Source organism: Macaca fascicularis, chromosome 2, assembly GCF_037993035.2.
Source record: "Macaca fascicularis isolate 582-1 chromosome 2, T2T-MFA8v1.1".
NCBI classification, from domain to species: Eukaryota; Metazoa; Chordata; class Mammalia; order Primates; family Cercopithecidae; genus Macaca; species Macaca fascicularis.
Window position 1 is genome coordinate 151922971 of NC_088376.1, and position 19530 is coordinate 151942500.

The 19530-nt window shown below is 56.0% G+C and overlaps 1 protein-coding gene across 6 annotated transcripts in view; it reads left to right on the plus strand.

The window, feature by feature from the left end:
- Window positions 1–19530, plus strand: part of FBLN2 (fibulin 2) — a 111160-nt gene that overhangs the window by 85360 nt on the left and 6270 nt on the right. For 2 of the 6 annotated variants that reach the window (XM_074033046.1, XM_005547884.5), the window contains exons 5-16: window positions 1389–1569; window positions 5023–5232; window positions 5838–5951; window positions 6671–6772; window positions 8706–8846; window positions 13309–13443; window positions 14697–14834; window positions 15756–15899; window positions 16015–16143; window positions 16658–16783; window positions 17522–17638; window positions 18152–18280. In XM_074033046.1, coding sequence (XP_073889147.1) covers window positions 1389–1569; window positions 5023–5232; window positions 5838–5951; window positions 6671–6772; window positions 8706–8846; window positions 13309–13443; window positions 14697–14834; window positions 15756–15899; window positions 16015–16143; window positions 16658–16783; window positions 17522–17638; window positions 18152–18280 — 1666 coding nt within the window. Of the gene's footprint in view, window positions 1–1388; window positions 1570–5022; window positions 5233–5656; window positions 5952–6670; window positions 6773–8705; window positions 8847–13308; window positions 13444–14696; window positions 14835–15755; window positions 15900–16014; window positions 16144–16657; window positions 16784–17521; window positions 17639–18151; window positions 18281–19530 lie in introns of those variants that run through there. The other 4 variants (XM_074033047.1, XM_005547885.5, XM_074033049.1 and 1 more) reach the window with 2 other exon arrangements.

Consider the following 19530-nt stretch of genomic DNA (forward strand, 5'->3'; position numbering starts at 1 on the left):
CTTCTGCTGACCTTAGCCATGCTCAGCTGATCTTGGGGGCGGGGGTGGGTGCTTGCTTATGTGGCTGCTGTCAGCTAACAGCTCCACTGGAGCTAGATGACCTAGGATGGCCTCAGCTGGGATGACTTGTCTCTGCTCCCTGCAGTGTCTCAACCCCCAGCAGGCTAGCATGGGCCTGTTCAGTTAGTGGATGTGCAGAGCTCCAAGAAAATAAATAGAAGCATTCAAGGTCTTTTGAGGCCTAGGCTAAGAACTGGCACACCATCACGTTTATCTCATTCTATTGGCCAAAGCAAGACAGAAGGCACAACCAAGAGGTTGGGAAATACACACTTTCTTTTAATAGAAGCAGCTGCACTATCACATTGCAAAGACAGTGAACACAGAAAAGAGTGAATAATTGGTGCTGTTATTGCAACCAGTATACCACTGTATTTTAAAATAAATAAAACCAATTTATTTTTGAAGAAAAGCAGCCTGGGCTGGGGTAGATTTACATCTTAAGGAACCTAGTCTTCTATTTTTATGTTTAATTATCTTTAACTTGTAACTTCCATCTTCAGGGTCACTTCATGGCCCAAGTTGGCTGCTAAAGCTCCAACCATCACATATGTGCTCCAAGAAGGAGAGAGAGGGGGAGCAAAAGCTATGTACTTGATTCAAGTAGAGTCATCCCCAGTTTAAAGCCCTCCTGAAGGCTCTGCCGAGTGCATCTATCTCTAACTGCAAAGGCCCCTGGGAAATGCCATCTTTTAACTGACTTGAATAGAATTGGGGTTTGCTAGTAAACATAAGGGGATAATGAGTGTGGCTGGGGGGTTAGTTTATAGTTCCTTCCACAAAAGGCCATTTATTTATTATCTGTTTCAAAAGACTTATATTAGTCCTACCTTGTGCCAGACTTGGGAAATAGAGGCAGAGGACCTCTCTGCCCTGGGAGAGTGCATAGTTTGGCAGAGGAGATAAGAAAATGGTGAATTCAGCTGGGTGTGGTGGCTCATGCCTGTAATCCCAGCCCTTTGGGAGGCCGAGGTGGGCGGATCACGAGGTCAGGAGATCGAGACCATCCTGGCTGACACTGTGAAACCCCATCTCTACTAAAAATACAAAAAACTAGCCGGGTGTGGTGGCGGGCGCCTGAAGTCCCAGCTACTTGGGAGGCTGAGGCAGGAGAATGGCATGAACCCGGGAGGTGGAGCTTGCAGTGAGCCGAGATGGTGCCACTGCACTCCAGCCTGGGCGACAGAGCGAGACTCCGTCCCAAATTAAAAAAAAAAAAAGGCAAGAAAAGAAAATGGTGAATTCACCTCCATTTATCAGTCCTTCCCCTGAGCCTAGCTCCAGGCGGGGGCCAGGGATTGGGCAGTGATAACTGTCTCTCCTTGCAGCAATGCTGTGACTGCTGTGGGCTGGGCCTCCGCGTGCGGGCTGAGGGCCAGTTATGTGAGTCCAATCCCAACCTGGGCTATCCGTGCAATCATGTCATGCTTTCCTGCTGTGAGGGTGAAGAGCCTCTCATAGTACCTGAGGTCCGCCGACCTCCAGAGCCCGCGGCTGCACCACGGAGAGGTGAGTGCTGCCCTTCTCTGGCTGTGGCATATGGGGCGAAGGCTGGGTGACCTCTGACCTTCTGTGGGGACCCTGGGTCCATCATCGCCTGTGGCTTGAGACACAAGCTCTGCTCTAAACAGAGTTCTGAGGATGGTGATTTCATTGTTTTCTGTGGATTACCCACTCCACCCACCTAACCACCAACTACCACCCATCACCCTTTCACTGTCCACTCACCACCTTCCCCTCTCTTTGTCTATACATCTTCCTCCCTATCTATTTTGTCTGTACATCTTCCTCCCTATCCACTTACCAGTCTGCTCTTTTTCTATTCATTGCACTTATCTCCCACCCATCCTCCCATCCTTTTGTCCATCTCTCCATCCATTCGTTCATTCATTCCCTCAATCATCCTCTATCCCATCATCTGCCCATCCATCCATCCATCCATCAATGCATCCATCCATCCACCCACCCACCCAACCACCTACCCACCCAATTATCCATCCATCCATCCATCCACCCACCCACCTACCCACCCATCCACCCATCCATCTATCCATCCATCCATTCATCCATGTATCTATCTACCTATTCATTATCCACTCATCCATCTGTTTTGTCTGTTTATCCATCCATCCATCCATCCATCCATCCATCCATCCATCCATCCATCCTGCCATCCATCCATTTTTCCATCTACCTACCCATCCATTTGTTCATTTATCCATCCATCTGTCTGTCCATCTGTCTGATGATCTATTCACCTATCTATCCATTCATCCATCCACCCACCCACCCATCTGTCCATTTATCCATCTGCTTATCCACCCATCCATCCATCCATCCTTATTGTCCTTGGTGTCACCCCCTTCTTTTTCCTTTCTTATGCTGTGGCCACTGTTCCAGGTGCCATGTCCAGTCCCTGTCCCCTAGCCAGGGCTGTCTCCTGGACCCATGACCATTAGCCTTCTCTGTGCCTGGTAGGTCTGCAGGAGCCTGATGAGGGTACCCCAGTGAGTCAGCAGATGTCCTTTATGTACATGGGCCTTGGTGGCTGTGGGGCTGGCGCCATGAGATTCCTGGCAGGCCTGCTTTGTGGGTATCCACATGTTCAGCCTCTACTGGTTGGGGACTAGATGTCCAGGTGGGTTCTAGAACCACTAGCCCAGTTTTTTCGCTGTTCCTATGGACCATCATCTGGGTCCCTTGTGGATTTGTCCTGGGCACTTCATGGAGTGGGAATTAAAGCCACAGATGAGATCCTCGTATCAAGATTAAACTCTTGACCTCTGGAGTCAGGCAGACTTGGTTGGAATCCCAGTTCCTTTGTTTACCTGGGGCAAGTCACACAGAAGGAAGGCTCTTTCTCAGAGCCTTCATTGTGGCATCTATTAAATGGTGTTGTATTCTTTACCTTGTTCAGTGCAAGGATGAATGATAGGATGCCTGTCAAGGGCTTTTGGCAGTGCCTAGCGACGCACTCAGCATTGCCACTACTGTTGCTGTTACCGTTGCCATGCTTCAGTAGCTCAGAGGGGGAAGATGAGGCCCAGAGAAGGGCAGGATCTTGCCCCAGGCACATGCCGGGTCTTTGGCACAGCCAGGACTGGACACCTTGGCTCTAATGACTCTCACTTTTGCCCCAGGCTTCCTGCTGCCCAGAGTTTTATCTAGACCCAGTCAGCCTTGGCTTCAGTCAACCCAGATCTCTGTCACTGTAATGCAAGATGGCAGAAGTCTGTGCATAGGGATTAAGATGCCTGCTGTCCACAGGTGCCAGGGCCCAGGAGATCATACAGGAAGAGCTCATATCCTGTGAGGTACAGGTGGGAGAACAAATACCTGGATTTCCCATCAGGATGAGGCAGGGGCAAAGTGCATGGGGGTTGGACCAGGCCCGGCCTGGGTAGATCAACCAAAACAGATGGACCAACCACCCTCGCCAGTCCGATGTGGGTACAGAGAGTAAGTCGAGTCCAAGGAAATGCTACTTGCCGAGATTGGCTCTAAGGGGCTGGTTGAGTACTGGTGTGAAGGTCAGGTTAGCACCCCGAAGAGTCTGGCTGAAGGTAGAGTTTGGGAGGAAGTCTGGCTTCAAAAGTCAAAGGGCGGGTGGGTGGAAGGGAGGTGGGCAACAGAGTCAGGCATGATCCAGGCCAGAGATCAATGCTCCCTCCTCCTGTGAGGAAGTTGCTGGTGAGGGTGAGCTGAACCTGAATCCTGGAGGTGCTGTCTAGCCTGTGGTGTGCTAGGAGGAGTCCTGGGCCCAGGTCTGTCCGCCCCCTGCATGCAGTGCTGAGTCTCTGCAGGGCCAGACCGCCAGCCATCATGGCCCTGTCTAGAGGCACCGGCTGGGACTGATTGGGCTTCAGCTTAATGTAAACACCCTCCATATGAAACACGTTCCTCAGACGTGACTTCATGCAGCTACTCTCTATGTGGGCTCCACTGCCTGGATTGGGTGGGAAGGGCGGAGGCCCAGGGCTGGCACAGAGCTTAGAGGGGCTGTAGGCCTCTCCCTGAAGTCCTAGCTGCATGCTTTCCCCACAGCTGTTAAACAAAGAACTTCCCAAGGAAGCTCAGCCCCAGGAGCCTTCTCTTCCACTTTCACCTGTTCCCCAGCACAACCCTGGGAGATGGGTTTATCCCAGAATCTGGAGGCACAGAGAGGCCTAGTGCTGCCCAAGTTGACCCAGCTAGTGAAGGCCCAAGTCAGTGGTCACATCTGATCCAGTGGAGCCCAGATTTGGAGCTCTTTCTGCTGCTAAGGAAGGTCCTCCCTGATGTCACTGAAGTTAGGGGTCTGAATCCATTATAACACTTTAGTGAGAGCTTCCTTGTGGATCTGACCCTGTCCTATTGTAGGGGACTCAGTGATGAAGACTTGGACCTGGCTCTGATGGGTTCATTCTTACTGTTTGAGGTCTGTTCATTCATTTGCCCATCCATCTGTACGTCTGTCCGTCCGTCCATCCGTCCATCCATCCATCCATCCATCCATCCATCCATCCATCCATCCATCCACCCACCCACCCACCCACCCACCTATCAATCTATCCATCTGTTTGTCTGTCTGTCCACCTGTCCATCTACCCATCCACTCATCCACTCATTCATCTACCCATTCATCTACCCATCCATCTATCCATCCACCTACCCATCCATCCATTCAGCCACACACCCATTCATCCATCCACCCACGTATCCATCTATCCACCCATCCTTCCATCTACCCATCCACCTATCCATCTATCCTCCTTCATTCATCCACACATCCAGTCACCACCCATTCATCCATCCATCCATCCATCCACCCACCCACCCATCCATCCTGCTTCATCTATCCTTGCTGTCTGCTGGGCACACAGAGGCCTTGATGAGGACCTGCACTAATTTCCCAAAGCTGGTGGTCTCAGCCACCTACTCTGACCAAGCTGGCTCTGTCTTGAGCTCTAACTCCTGTCCTAGTTTCAGAGGCAGAGATGGCGGGCCGAGAGGCCCTGTCACTGGGCACAGAGGCTGAGCTGCCCAACAGCCTGCCGGGCGATGACCAGGATGAGTGCCTTCTCCTCCCAGGAGAGCTGTGCCAGCACCTTTGCATCAATACTGTGGGCTCTTACCACTGTGCCTGCTTTCCTGGCTTCTCACTACAGGATGATGGCCGCACTTGCCGCCCAGGTAAGGGCCCTGATGGCCAGGGCAGGAGCTGTGGGCAGGGCTGATCTTGCCAGGGGAGTGTGGCATTCCTGAGGTGCACACTGTGGGGTCCTTCACCTCCTGCTACCCCATACGTTGGAACCCACAGAAGCCTGAGGCCTCCAGTGATGGGAGATTTGTGAGGCAGGGAAAATAGAAGCTTCCTTCCTGGAGCTCCATCTGCAGGGACCTGGCCCCAGCGCCTTGTCCTATATTTGAGTGCAGGGACAGGCTCTTACCAAAACCCAGCTATCTCCCCAGCGCTGGGCCCATGGTGATCCAGAGGGATTTCCTCCCAGCCAGTGGTCCTAGAATTGATTGTTGGTTTTTAATCTAGACACTCTTTTTCCTTTCCCCCCTCTCTTCTTCCTTGCCTCCTTTCCTTCCACCCCCTCTGCCCCAGTAGCTGAGATTGATCTTTCCCAAGGTATATGCACACTCCAAACCTCATTTTCCTCTCCCGTGAAATGGGGTGGGGGATTAAACGTCAGTGCCCTGCGTGAGAAGGGCAGGTGCCTGGAAGTGCCTGAGGCCTGGCTGAAGACCTGAGACCTCCCCCAACCCCCTCTCTGCTCTACCCATGATAGAGGGTCACCCTCCACAGCCAGAAGCCCCACAGGAGCCTGCACTGAAGTCAGAATTTTCCCAGGTGGCCTCTAACACCATCCCGCTACCACTGCCGCAGCCCAACACCTGCAAAGGTAAGCAGTGGGGGTGGTGTCTCCAGGACAGGACCCAGGGTCCAGGGAGTGGGTCTGGGCTGCTTGCAGGTGATGAGCTCTCTGGTGCTGGATATGTGCAAGATGGCCCCTCCAAAGGGTGTGCTTCTGTTTTGGGATGATGGGCTTACCTGGGACTGAGTGAGGAGCTGAGGAAGTCACTGAGGAGATGTGATGTGGGGGGCAGCCTAGGGCCTGGTGCGTGACCCCAAACAAGTCAATTAGCTGCTTTTTGTCTCCATTCTTATAACGTTGAGGTAGTCATATCCTGGTTTGCTGACCTGTTGTGGAGACTGTGTTCAGCGATGCCTAGAAAGCCCTCTTCTTTATTGTTCTTCTCCTCATTCCCTTCCCCCACTTTTTTCCCTGCCTCCTTCCTTTCTCTTCCTCCTTCTCTCTTCTCCTCCATCTCCTCACTGTTCTTGCTGTCACTCAGGGCATGGGCTGGGATCTGAGTGATGGGGGAGGTAGACCCAGAACATCGTCCCTGACGCCAGATGGTGTTGGAGCAGACTTAATGGATGAACCTATGAAAAGGACCAGGAGTGGGGTTCCTTGTCTCCCAGCCTCCTTGCCTCCCTGCCTCCCAGGGGCCTTGTTTCTGTGTCTCACTAGTAGGTTAGAGCCAGGGATGGGGAATGAACCAGTGTGGGCCAAGGCCAGGGCCTGGTGGTCTCTGATTTCTGTGTGGTTTCCTCCAGACAACGGACCCTGCAAGCAGGTGTGCAGCACTGTTGGGGGCTCAGCCATATGTTCCTGTTTTCCCGGCTATGCCATCATGGCGGACGGCGTGTCCTGTGAAGGTGAGTGCCTTGGGGTGCCCTCCTACCTGTGCAAACCTGAGTTGGCCTGTGATGGGGGCCTCCAGGTAGGCGTGGCTGGTACCTAAAACCTGCTGAGTTTGTGTGAGAAAAGTCTTGGCTGCTATGATGAGCACCCCCAGTGGAGCAGGTTAAACAGTCACTCCCTCTCACTGTATGTGCGGTGTGTACATGCACTCCAGGCTGGGCTGCAGCGGGCTGCAGAGGAACAGGGCCCGGGCTCCTCCCGTGGTGTTGCTCCACATTTCCTGGAGCAATGTTTCTCCCTCGGGGTGTGCACCTGAGTCCCTGGAGGCCTGGGTCAAACAGGCGGTCCTGAGATTCTGCCGAATCCCCAGAGATCGAGTCAATAGGTCTGGGTGGGTGGGCCTGAGAATTTGTGCTTCTAACGAGGTGATATGGGTACTGCTGGTCTGTGGACACTACCTCCACTCTCCTTGCCCTTGAGGGTTGCCCTGGTCTGTGCAGCCCTGTCCAGGCCTGGGTGGAGAGGGGGAAGGGGAAGCAATGCCAGTTGTTTCAAGGGCAGCCGGAAGTGTCCCCGATGGGGAGTGGGAGGGAGGCTGGACAGCAGGAATGCCTGGCTGAATGTGTTCCCAAATGAAGGACATTGGTGATGATTAGCTCTCCAAGGATCACATTCCTTCCACCCCTGTGACCCCGCCTAGGTCTGGGTCTCGTCTCTGTGGGGCCTTTGTGGGCCAGGACCCCCCACTGTAAAATGAGGCCATTGGATCCAGCACCTGCTGGGTTGGTTCCCACAGTGAATGGCATCTGAAGAACCAAGCTGACAGGTCTTAAGACTTCACCTCCTGCCTGGGGGCAGGACAGAAATGGAGTATGCAGAGTCTAGGAAGTATGGCAGTTCTGGCTCAGAGATGAGACCCTGATGGGTGTCTGGGGAGAACAGAGTCAAGTCTGCCTGGGTGAATACCCACATCCCTCTCAGAAGCTGAGAGCCCGTGTCCATCCCCAGCCGAGACTATGTTCTGATGTGGACAAACACCGTCCTGTGAGCCCAGAGAGGAGAGCAGACTTGCCCAGTGACCGGCAGGCCTTCCTCTCCGATGCTGGGGGCAGCTCTCAGGTCCAGGTGGTGCTGGGTTCTCTGGGCCCCACTCCCCGTCTCCCAGGATCCTGAAGATGTAAGGGCTGCATCTATCCTGGGGCAGGCCTCCTTTGGGCCCAGCCCTGTGAGGCCCCTCTGCCTGTGCTGGTCATGCAGCCTGGCCCATGTCTGCACATCTCCAGGACCCCCTCCCTCCTCTGGGGGCCCTGGCAGTGAAAGCCAGGGTCCAGGCCACAGGTTGCAACGGGCATTCAGAGGGGCACCTGCCCTGTGGAGGAGCGCTGCTCAACTCTGCTGCATTGGAAATAATCAAGTGAGTTCCAAACATGTTGAATACAAGAATGTTTAAAACACTTCCAGATTTCAGGTTTCTCTTGAAACTTTGTGAAATCTGCATACAAGGGGTCCACACCCCCGTCCCCTTTTGGATGGAGCACAGACACTCAGTATCCTGGAACCCCTGCGGGCCCTTCCCTGGTTTATGTTTCTGGCCTGGTCTAAGTACTGGACTTTGCAAGCTCTCAGTGGCATGGTTCTCTTGGCGCCTGTGGATGTGGGAAGTGTCGAGTGCGTACGGGAGGCAGCCTTTGGTCCTGTCCCCACTGTGACTGTGGACAGCCACCCACCCTCTCTGAGTCTCACCTTGCCACCGTCCTTACTGGGGCAGTGGGGACCAGCTCTGCACGCTCAGGCTTGGGCCCGAGGCCCAGCTACACACAGTCAGGCGGGGAGGCCCCAGGCAGGCCCCCGCCCCTTGCTGGGTCTCATTCTCCTGTCACTGATGCTCCGTGGCAGCCCATGCCCCTCTAACAGTCCTTCTGTTTTTCCTCCTGCGGCTGCCACTAGACCGAGACGAGTGCCTGATGGGTGCTCACGATTGTAGCCGGCGACAGTTCTGTGTGAACACCCTGGGATCCTTCTACTGTGTCAACCACACAGTGCTCTGTGCGGATGGCTATATCCTCAATGCGCACAGGAAGTGCGTGGGTAAGCCAGGGCCCCACCTGCCGCCCGCCGTCACAGCTCTCCGCTCTGCTCCACGCCAAACCTGCCACACTGTGGCCACATGCCAAAGGGCCTGTCCTTTGCATGTGAGCTCTCAGCACAGCCGGCACCGCAGTGCTCTATGTCATGCCCTTGTGTCCTGGCGTCTTGTCCCGCTTGGCTGCCAGCTCCACCCGGAGGCTGCTTTCCCCAGGGACGTGTCTGTGTGTCAGGGAACTGGATGTGTGGCCTAGTGGATCGTGGACCCCACCTGGGCTGCAGGAAAATGAGGGGATCAGACATGCTGGGAGAAGGATAGCATGTGTGGGGTCTGGAGGCAGGAGGCCTGGGCTCCAAGCAGGACCCCCAGAAGCTCTGTGGCCTTGGATGAATGACTTGTCTTCCCCCAGCCGTGGTTTTCCCATCTGTAATAAGGAGGCTGTTGATCCTCTTTTGATGATTGTGTGACGTGTGCGGGGTAGCACAGAGCCCGGGCACCGTAAGCATGCTACAACAGCTACATGCCTTCCCCAGGGTCCTCCGCAGAGGCTGGTGGACAGAAGCTGGGGTCCAGCAGAGCCCCCCTTGCACACCAGCTTGGCATTCCTTTGCTATGTGACCTTGAGCAGTGGAGCTCTCCTCTGAGCCTCCCTTTCCTCCCCTCTGACCGTGGGGCCAGAGGACTGGGTGCAGGCTCATAACCGGCATCTGGCCTGCACATCGCCTGGGTCGGTGCTCAGTGATGCCTCTTTCTTCCCCTCTCTTAGGCCCCACGTGGGCCAGGCGCCAGGGCTCTGGGAGTGCTCTGTGCATACGTTTGCAGCCTCTGATATTTTCGCAGAGGACTGTAAGCCCTTGTCCTCCTCCAGTTTGTGGTCCCAGATGAAGATGGACCCAAAGTCGCTGGGACTCAGGGCAGGCTGTGGTAAATGCCATCACAGAGACAAGAGCAGAGGGCAAGGTCATTCCAGCTGTGGCATCGGGTTAGCATTTGGTAGCATTTGGAAATCGCGAAGGGCATGCGGGGTGGAAGGAACAGCTCGAATAAAGGTGTGGAAGTAAGATCAGAACATAGTGCGGTCAGGGCGTGTGACCAGAGCCCCATTTGTCTTCTCTGTGCTTGGGGACCATGTCCAGCCTAGACATATCCCCTTCCTTCCTCGCCTTTCACCGCTGGGCACATGAGCCCATGGTGCTAGGCTGAACGCCTGCTGCAGACATGTTTGCCCTAGGCCTCTAGCTGTCGGCACAACATGCGCCTCCTGACCCTGCTTGCCAGCAGCCAGCCGGCTCCTCCTGTCTGTGTTGGGTCCGTGTGTGTGCGTCTGGGAAGGCGGATCCCACCAGGGCCCATGAGCACCCCTCCCTCGATGCTCTGCCCTCTCACGATGCCTAAGTACGCAGGCTCCTCTGGCTGCCTGGAGATAAGACCTCACGCTAAAAGGGGTCCCCAGGCAGCTGCAAAGTGGGTTCTGGGAATGAAAGAGCAAGGGCACATTCCATTCAGCAAAATTTATGAGCTCACACGCATTCCTTTATTTCTTTCCCTCCTTGTTCATCCTGTACAAACCCGTCAGCGCCTCTTCATCCTTCCATGCCCCTCGAACACGTGTTCATCCCGTCGTGTTAGCACCTGCGGCGCATTCTTTCCGTCATTTGTATGTCCACAAACGTCCACTGGGCTCTCCTGCAGTTCATTTGTTTGCTCTGCACTTGTTTATTAACCCAGGCAGGTGAGATGGGAGGCTCATGCTAGGATCAAGAGTGTGGCCTCTGCAGCCAGCCTGCCTGCCTGTGCTGAAATCCTAGCTCCATCAATTTCTAATATAAAACCTTAAAACAGTTGGTTAAACTCTCTGAGCCTGTTTCCTCATCTGTGAATGAGATAACAGCACCTACCTCAAAGTGTCATTGTGGGGATTGAATGAATTCGTCCATTTAAAGAATTTGCTAGTCTTGTGACATCATTGTTATAATTCAACCGATGTTACACTGAGGCAACCTGCAGAGGTAGTAAACTCCCCATCACTGGAGGTATGTAAATCAAAGTGGGACAGTATTGGGTGCGACCTGTGCCAGGGACTCCCCTGTGTTTACCATTTGCCTTTTCTGGTCTGAACTTTGAAGACTGTCTTGGGCACAGGGAAAAATGTTCCAGGTGGGCCGGGCTGCAAGAAGATGTGAGGGAGGCAGCCCCCAGCTCTGAGCCCCCCATGAAGTGGCACTGCAGCAGTGCCTGAATGATGGGGCAAGGGTACAGCTCTGGGCCCGGCGCTCTGACTTCCATTCTTGATCTGCCACATGGCTGTCCGTCTGACTCTGGTCCAGTCACAGCACTACTGGAAGGCTGATTTCTTCCTCTGAGAAATGGGGCTTGCAGAACGATGTCCTCTAAACCACCTGACCCTGGTGAGCCTCTGCTCATGGTGCTGCTATTTATTACCATAATTCCTCCAGGCTGTGGGAGGCTCCTTGGGTTATGGGCATTTCTGGGGTCCTGGGAACGGTCTCCTTCTATAAGTCCAGCCTATAAATCAGAAGTCTTTATCTTGCCCAACTAAGCCTTCCTTGGAAACCACTGGCCCAGAACTGTCCCTTTCCCTCCTCCCCATTCCCAGCCATCCCCAGGTGTGCTTGGTCTGACACTGTTTGGTTCACCTGTGAGTTTGGGAGGGTCTCTTTCCCCAGGACCTTGGCCTCCACCTCTCCACCTGGTCCCCTAGTCATCCTTGTAGACTCAACTGGAATGTCACCACTCCTGAGAAGTGGCTCTGATGGTCCAGACCACAGTGGGTAGTTCTCTGGCCGGAGCCCCCAAGCCTCCACCTGCCTGTCCTTGAGGGCCAGGGCTGGGGCTGATACACCCGCTTGGTCACAGGAGCCTGGCACAGAGTTATGTGTGTGGAATGGATAGATAAGGATGTGTGGAATGGATAGATAAGGAGAGGACTAGTGCACCTGGCTGCCACCACAAAGTGGAGCACCAGGAGGGAGTAAATGGGTCTGCCCTCCACACTGGCTTAGCGCTGGCCTTGGGGCAGTTTCTGAATTGGTGGCCTCTGTGGCCCCTGGGCAGTTTTTGAGTTGGTGGCCTCTGTGGCCCCTGGGCAGTTTCTGAGTTGGTGGCCTCTGTGGCCCTGGGGTGGTTTCTGAGTTGGTGGCTTCTGTGGCCTGGGGGTGGTTTCTGAGTTGGTGGCCTCTGTGGCCCTGGGGTGGTTTCTGAGTCGGTGGCTTCTGTGGCCTGGGGGTGGTTTCTGAGTTGGTGGCCTCTGTGGCCTAGGGGCGGTTTCTGAGTTGGTGGCCTCTGTGGCCCGGGGACAGTTTCTGAGCCTCTGTGGCTCCCCACCTCCCTTATGCGTCCTTTCTCTCCTTCATTGGCTTCTCCTCTCCCCAACTGCGTATCCCTGGAATCTCCCAGGAGCTGGTCCTTGGCCTCCTCTCCGTGTACTTCTCTCCCCTGGGTGGCCTCAGCCATCTGACCATTCTCAAGTTAGTAATCCCACTCAGACCCCTTGTGTGAACTCCAAGGCATGTCCTTGGCTGTCTCTTCACCCTCAAACTCTCACGGCCAGCAGGGCTCCCACCTTCCCCCGCAGCCTACACCTCATAGCCGGCCCTCACTGCCACCTGTCCCCTCCTCCCACCTCACTTTTATCTCATCCATCAGTGGGTTTTGTTGGTTTCAGCTTCAAAATACTTCAGAATCCAGTTGCTTGTCCCAGCCCATAAAAGGTAGTCCGAGCCACTGAATCTCCTGCCTGGATTCTCACCCCTATTCTCCAGCCCCTGCCAGGGATCCCTGCTCCAATTAAATCAGACCACTCTCTCTTCTGCTTGGAACTCTCTGTGGCTCCCACTGTTCCTCCTGCTCCCCCTTTTTCTCCCTTCTCTCCCCTGCAGCACACCCACCTCCTAGCGGGCCCTTGAACCTGCACAGCTGGTTTCCTTCTCAGGGCCTTCACGTCCCTGACCCATCTGCCTGGTCTGTCTGCATGGCCCAGTCTGTCATCTTGTATCATCTTTGCTCAGATGTCTTCTTTTCTGAGAATCCATCCCTGACCCACTCCCCTACAACGCCCCCCACTGTACCTGGGCACTCCCTGTCTCCTGCGTCCTGCTTTGTTTTGTCCATAGCACTCAGCACCACCTCCATTTATGTTTGTTTATGTATTTATTGTGTCCTTTCCCCTTGAGTGTCTGCCCAACAAGGGCAGGGATTTCTGTCTTGGTCACTGATGTACACCCAGTGCCAAGAACAGTGCTTAGTGCATAGCAGGTGCTCAATAAATCTTTGTTGAATGAAGGGATGTCTGGGTGCTGAGACATCAGCCACATCTCTGAATGGTGAGCACGTTGAGGGCGGGACCTGGAGCTCTCTCCCTCCTGGTGGCCCAAGGTCTGCTGGCTGCACTCAGCCACTGTCCTAGGGACTCTGCAGCTTCTGACAGCCTCGCTCTCCCTGTAGACATCAACGAGTGTGTGACGGACCTGCACACGTGCAGCCGGGGCGAGCACTGTGTGAACACGCTGGGCTCTTTCCACTGCTACACGGCACTCACCTGCGAACCGGGCTATGCCCTCAAGGATGGCGAGTGTGAAGGTGAGAAGGGCCCAGAAGGACCGACTGGAGGCCCTGCCCAACGGCCAGCTTTGCCCCACCCCTCCCTGGCCCCACCCCTGTCCTGCCCAACGGCCAGCTTTGCCCCACCCCTCCCCGGCCCCACCCCTGTCCTGCCCTGGCCACGCTCAGGCCTGGCCGTGCCTCTCTCCATCCCCTCCTTTCTAGCAAGCTCCGCTTAGTTGGGTTTCCTGCTGGTGGGAAGACCCCACGATGGTAGTGTTTGGGGCAGAGATGGGAGTCTGAGGCAGGTGAGGGCAGGCTAGGTCCACCCCGGCTTTGCCCCTGCCTGCTGATGTCTGGGTGCCAGTTATGCCCCTTGCTGTGGCCTGGTTTATACATTGAGGCGGAGCCCACAGAGGGTTCACTCCATCCCTTTCACTGGAAAATTCCAGCCTTCTAAGCAGAGGGAGGGGTTTCATCCAATCCTTTCAAGTACTTCCTGAGCTGTTCTTATGTGCCTGCCAGGTCCTGGGTACCAGGGATCCAGGGTGGGGTGCTGTGGCCCTTCTCTGACCTCGTGGTGGGGGCAGTGGAGTCCACATAGGCAAATGGAGATGGCAGAGTGACTGGGGGTGGGGACCCCTGTAAGTGGTGGGTCCAGGGAGGCCCCGGAGGAGGTGATGTTGGAGTTGAGACCTGAATGAGAAGCTTCAGGCAGAGGGGGCGGCATGCCAAGGCCTTTTGGGTGTGGGGAAGAAGCACTCTTGGCATGTTCCAGAAACAGAAAGAAAGTCTCCAGAGTTGAGGCAGTCTTGCTACCTGTGCTACCTCCCTAAAGTGTGAACACATGACCTTACCTTAGAGATTTAGGCACAAGGTGGGGACATCCCCACTTCTTCCCCCTGCAAGTGTGGGACAGCGGCTAACACAGCAGGCTTGGGAGCCAGTCCCCCAGGTTCTGGTCCTGGTGCAGTGCTCCCTGGCGGTAGAGCCTTGTCTGTGCCTCAGCTTCCCTGTTTGTAAGATGGGGCGTGTCATGACATCTACTTCTTTGGGCTGAGAGTGCCCAGAACAATGGTGGGACCGAGCAGAAGTGCAGTAAACATGGTCATGTTGCTATTACTCCTGGGACAAAGGCCATGCCAGCAACAGTGTGGCTCTGCCAGCTTCCCGGAGAGATCTTTGTAGCCATTGGGGTCACGGGTCTGCGGGCGGGGATGTGTGGGCAGGGCTGCTGGGTGTAAAGGCAGGACCTGTCCCCCAGCCCTTGACACCCAGCCTCTCCGCTGCAGACGTGGATGAGTGTGCAATGGGCACGCACACCTGCCAGGCGGGCTTCTTGTGCCAGAACACCAAGGGTTCCTTCTACTGCCAGGCCCGGCAGCGCTGCATGGATGGCTTCCTGCAGGATCCTGAAGGCAACTGTGTGGGTGAGTGGGGGCTGCAGCACTGGGGATCACCAGCCTAGGGCTCTACTGGAGGCATTGCGGGGGCTTTGAGGGCTTTAGAGACCAGGGAGGCCTGGCTTGCTGCTTTATTCCTCTCCCAGCCCCCTTGTCCCTACCTGTGAATGGGCATGTCAAGTGTTCAACCCTGGGGGCGCCACCGCCCCCAAAGTGTAGCTGCTTCTATTACCTTGAGCTGTTAAACCTTGGCTGAGTTATTATTCAGTGGCCTCTGTGAAGCTATCTGTGGGGTTGGACTGGATGTGAATGAGTATCCAGTTTTTTTTAACCAGTCAGCAGTGGCTATGTGATAGATCATGACCTGGCACATACATCTACACACATCCAGGAAGATCTGGAACACAAATGTCCCCACACAGTACTGCGTGTGACACCCCCTGAAATTTCCCATTTTCGGAGAATGCTAGTGAGACCTCCTAGAATGATTCCGTGCTGCACGCGAGGGTTGAGACTTTCAGGTTTACAGACGCCGGCCTAGTCCCCAAGTGGGTCTGAGATTCTACCCGCTCTGCGCCCCCCAACAACTCCTTCGCAAAAAGGGGTTGCTAACTTAGTCTCTGTGCCTCTAAAACTTCTTGTTAATGTGCTGTACTTCCGCGGCACCTAGACCCCTGGCACGTGGTTGGTGTAGTTATCCTAGCACCCAACCTCGATCCCGCCCTGCCTCCAGCTGCTCTGTTGGGCAGATATGAGAGGGCATAGGGCCAGCCATCAGGTGCTTGGGTTCTGGGAGGTGTATCCCTTGGGTAGTGGGGTACAGAGGTGGGACAGTCTGGCCCTGCAGCTCTGACCAGGGCTGGTCTGGAGCCTAGGACCGACCCCTCCCAGTGTGGCCCTGGGAGGACGCCATGCCAGGCTCCCTCTCACCCACACCTGCCTCTGCAGACATCAATGAGTGCACGTCACTGTCCGAGCCATGTCGGCCAGGCTTCAGCTGCATCAACACAGTGGGCTCCTACACGTGCCAGAGGAACCCGCTGATCTGCGGGCGCGGCTACCACACCAGCGATGATGGGGCCAAGTGTGTGGGTAAGGCCAGCCACCCCCACCCTGCCAGCCAGCCCGGCCTGTCCGCTTCCCCACCCGTGGGAGGTGTGTGTGGAGGGAGCTCCAGGACTCAAGGTACCCTGCTTACCCCCCACAGACGTGAACGAGTGTGAGACGGGTGTGCACCGCTGCGGTGAGGGCCAGGTGTGCCACAACCTCCCCGGCTCCTACCGCTGTGACTGCAAAGCGGGCTTTCAGCGGGACGCCTTCGGCCGGGGCTGCATCGGTAGGTAGGCTGGTGGCCAGGACCCGTGGGGAACACCTGGCTGGGCCCCTGCCCTCTGTTCACTCCACCTCCCCGTGCCCAGCACCTCCACTGCCTGAGTGGGGCCCACCTGCTGGAGTCCCCAAGGCCGCCTTCCAGCTGGCCTCATCTTCCTGCTGGGCCTGCCAGGGCCTGGCTCTGGCCCCCGCCCCCACCTTCTCAGTGCCTCCTGTCTCATCCCTGTGGCTCTGCCCCTCTTACTCTGGTCTTTCCTGCTTCCCTCAGTCTCTGTCACCATCTCTTCTTGTCTCTTGCCTTGCCTGTGTCTGTCCCTCTGGCCTCTTCCTCTCGCCTTCCTCCGACACCCTTGCTGTCTCCCCGCCACCTGGTCTCTTTGCCTGTCCTGGCCTCTCCCTGTCTTTCCTTTTGGGTCCCTCTCCTACTTAGCCTCCCTTCGGCCCTGGATGGCCCCTGGGGGTGGAGGGAGCTGGCTTCAGGGCCACCCACCCTGTGCCTGCTGCCTGCCCTCCCACAGACGTGAATGAGTGCTGGGCCTCACCAGGCCGCCTGTGCCAGCACACGTGTGAGAACACACTAGGCTCCTACCGCTGTTCCTGCGCCTCTGGGTTCCTGCTAGCAGCGGACGGCAAGCACTGTGAAGGTACACTGGCCCTCATCTCTGACCCCATGCTGCCTGGTATCCACAGGGGGCAGACCCACCGTGGAAAACCCGGAGCCTTCCCCGACCCTTCACCCTCACACCTTCACCCACGCTGGCCCCTCCCTCCTCCTCTGTCTGACCCAACCCTCTCTGGCCTCCACGCTCACCTTCCTCCTGTTGTTTTCTGTCCTGAATTCCCCTGCTGAGGTCCTGGGGCCCCAGCTCCCTCAGTCCAGAGAGGCTGGGTCTCTGTGTCATCTGTACCCACAAATGGGGTATCTGAGGCCTCCAAGGTCCGTGTACCCACCTATGCGGGATGTGCCTGTGGCTGAGGGAAGGGCTGTAACATTATTCCCATATGTGTTCATGGTGCTGTTGGCCCAGCTCAATGGGGACTGGTGTGGAGTAAGGCCACCAGGTTGCTCAGTGAGGGGGTGAGGGGCCAAACTAGAGGGCCATGGGGTCTCGGCCCCATTTACCTGGCACGGTCTTTCCCAGCCCCTCCCCAGGCTGGAGGAAATTCCCTCATTTTCTCCTGGTGAGGTGAGTTGGCTGAGACCCCTGGGAAGCCACGGATCCCTTCCCAGTCACCGGGCCTGGCAGGAAAGCTGGCCCTCGCATGGGTCAACCCCAGTCCAGCCCAGGGAGCTTGGTGGGCCTGGCTGTCAGACGGCATTTGGATGGGCTCTCCAAGGCAGACTTGGGCCCTGCCATGACTGCCTGCTGGTGTCCCTGCAGATGTGAACGAGTGTGAGGCCCAGCGCTGCAGCCAGGAGTGTGCCAACATCTACGGCTCCTACCAGTGCTACTGCCGCCAGGGCTACCAGCTGGCTGAGGATGGGCACACCTGCACAGGTACCTTTCCCCTGTCCAAGGGCCGCCTTCCAGAGAGGCACTCCTTTCCCTTGTGCCAGGCTCTCCGAGAGTCCCTCCTGGGCCATGGACACAGAAAGGTTTTAGCATCAGATCTGAGTTCACGCCCCAGCCCTGCAGCTTCCTGTCTGTGTGACCTTGGGCAGATTGCCTCTCCACTCTGACCTCAGCCTTCTCCCCTGTAAAATGGGAATAGTGGTCCCGACTTCAGGGGGATGAAGAACTAAGTTTACATAGGTGCCCGTGACTGGCATCTGATTGTCCCCTCAGCTGGTAGTAGGAGTCAGGGAGCAGCCCTCGGGCATGAGCACTGGAGTGGGAGTCCTGTTTTGCTTCGTGGACTCGGGCAACTCTCTTCTACTCTCTCAGTCCCCTTGTCTTCATTTAAAAAATGGTCCCCTAAGCTCTGTGGCTGTAACAGGGACAGGCTGACTGTCAGTGGCTGGGCTCTGTGGGTGGATGAGGTTCACCAGGGGCTGCACCTCTCTCCGACAGACATCGACGAGTGTGCTCAAGGCGCCGGCATCCTCTGCACCTTCCGCTGTCTCAATGTGCCAGGGAGCTACCAGTGTGCATGTCCTGAGCAGGGCTACACCATGACGGCCAACGGAAGGTCCTGCAAGGGTGAGCAAGTCCCCCTGCCCCTGCCTCCACCAGGGCCTTGGGCAGGCTCCAAGCAGGCACAGAAAAGCTCACAGAGCTTGCATGCACTTGGAGCCCCCCTACCCAGTGAATAAATGCAGGATGGCCAATGCTACCAGTGGCCATGTTAATTGCGGTAATGCCTGAGATGAAGAAGGTGACAATCTTGCTGCTGCTCAATGCAGCTTAGAATCTTCCAGGCCTGTGCTCAGCTCTGGACCCTGTCCTGAGAGTGGAACAGGGATTCTATGGGGTAGTTTTAAGGAGGCAGGAGGCCTCTCCAGTGAGGAGACTGCAGAAGAGCCACAGGGATCCCAGGCAGTGTCCCAAGTCTCTGCAGTGTTATGCAGGGACAAGGGGATCAGGCAGGTCTGTGGACCCAGAGGGTAGGGCGAGATCCCGGGGAGTAGGGAAGGGTGTCATGGGGAGGCTTATCCCAGCCCTGGTGCAGAAACGCATTCTTCTCATCAGAACTGTGTAGAGCTGGGAGGGGCTGCGCAATGGGAGGGTCCCCCACTCCCCTGCTATTGAAGATGTACAAGGGCTGGGCAGTCACCTGTCGAATTTGCAAGAGAGGGGACTATGTCCCTGGAGAGAGACCATGTTCTCTGGTATTTCATGTTCCTCCTCTGCTAGAGAGTCATAATTCTAAGTTCAGTGCCATTTGCCACCAGACTCTGGGCCTGGCAAGCCACCAGGGCAAGGTGAGGGGCCAGGATGCAGAAGGGGTCACTGCCTCAGGAGAACCAACCACTTAACCCCTCAGCCCCTTGGTCCCTTGGCGCCACAGAGCTCAGACCTCCTCCTGACTTCAGTGGCCAGGTCTTCCCCACACATGGAGCTGAGAACATGGAGTTCCCTGGGGTGCAGCCTTCAGGGTGTGACCAGGGTCCTAGCTCAGCCTTGGGCATCTTCTTGTCCCACAAAAGCAAGTCTTGGTGTTCTGGGGACCAGGAGTCAGAGTTAGCACTCAGAAGGGTTTGGAGTTAGCCCAGCACGGTGCAAGCTGGTGGTTGCTACCTGTCAGTGGATCTTGAGATCGAGTCTGTAGACTTCAGCCAGCTGTCTGTGTTCTCCTTTCTATTAGCATAGAACAGAAAGCAGTATAGGGCAGGGTGGAGTGGCGCGGCATGGGGCAGTCAGAGTGCATTGTGCCCCTAGGTTCCAGCCCTTAGGTGTGTACGTAGTCCCAGTGCACAAGGAGACCTTTGTTTGGGCGGATGCAAACATAT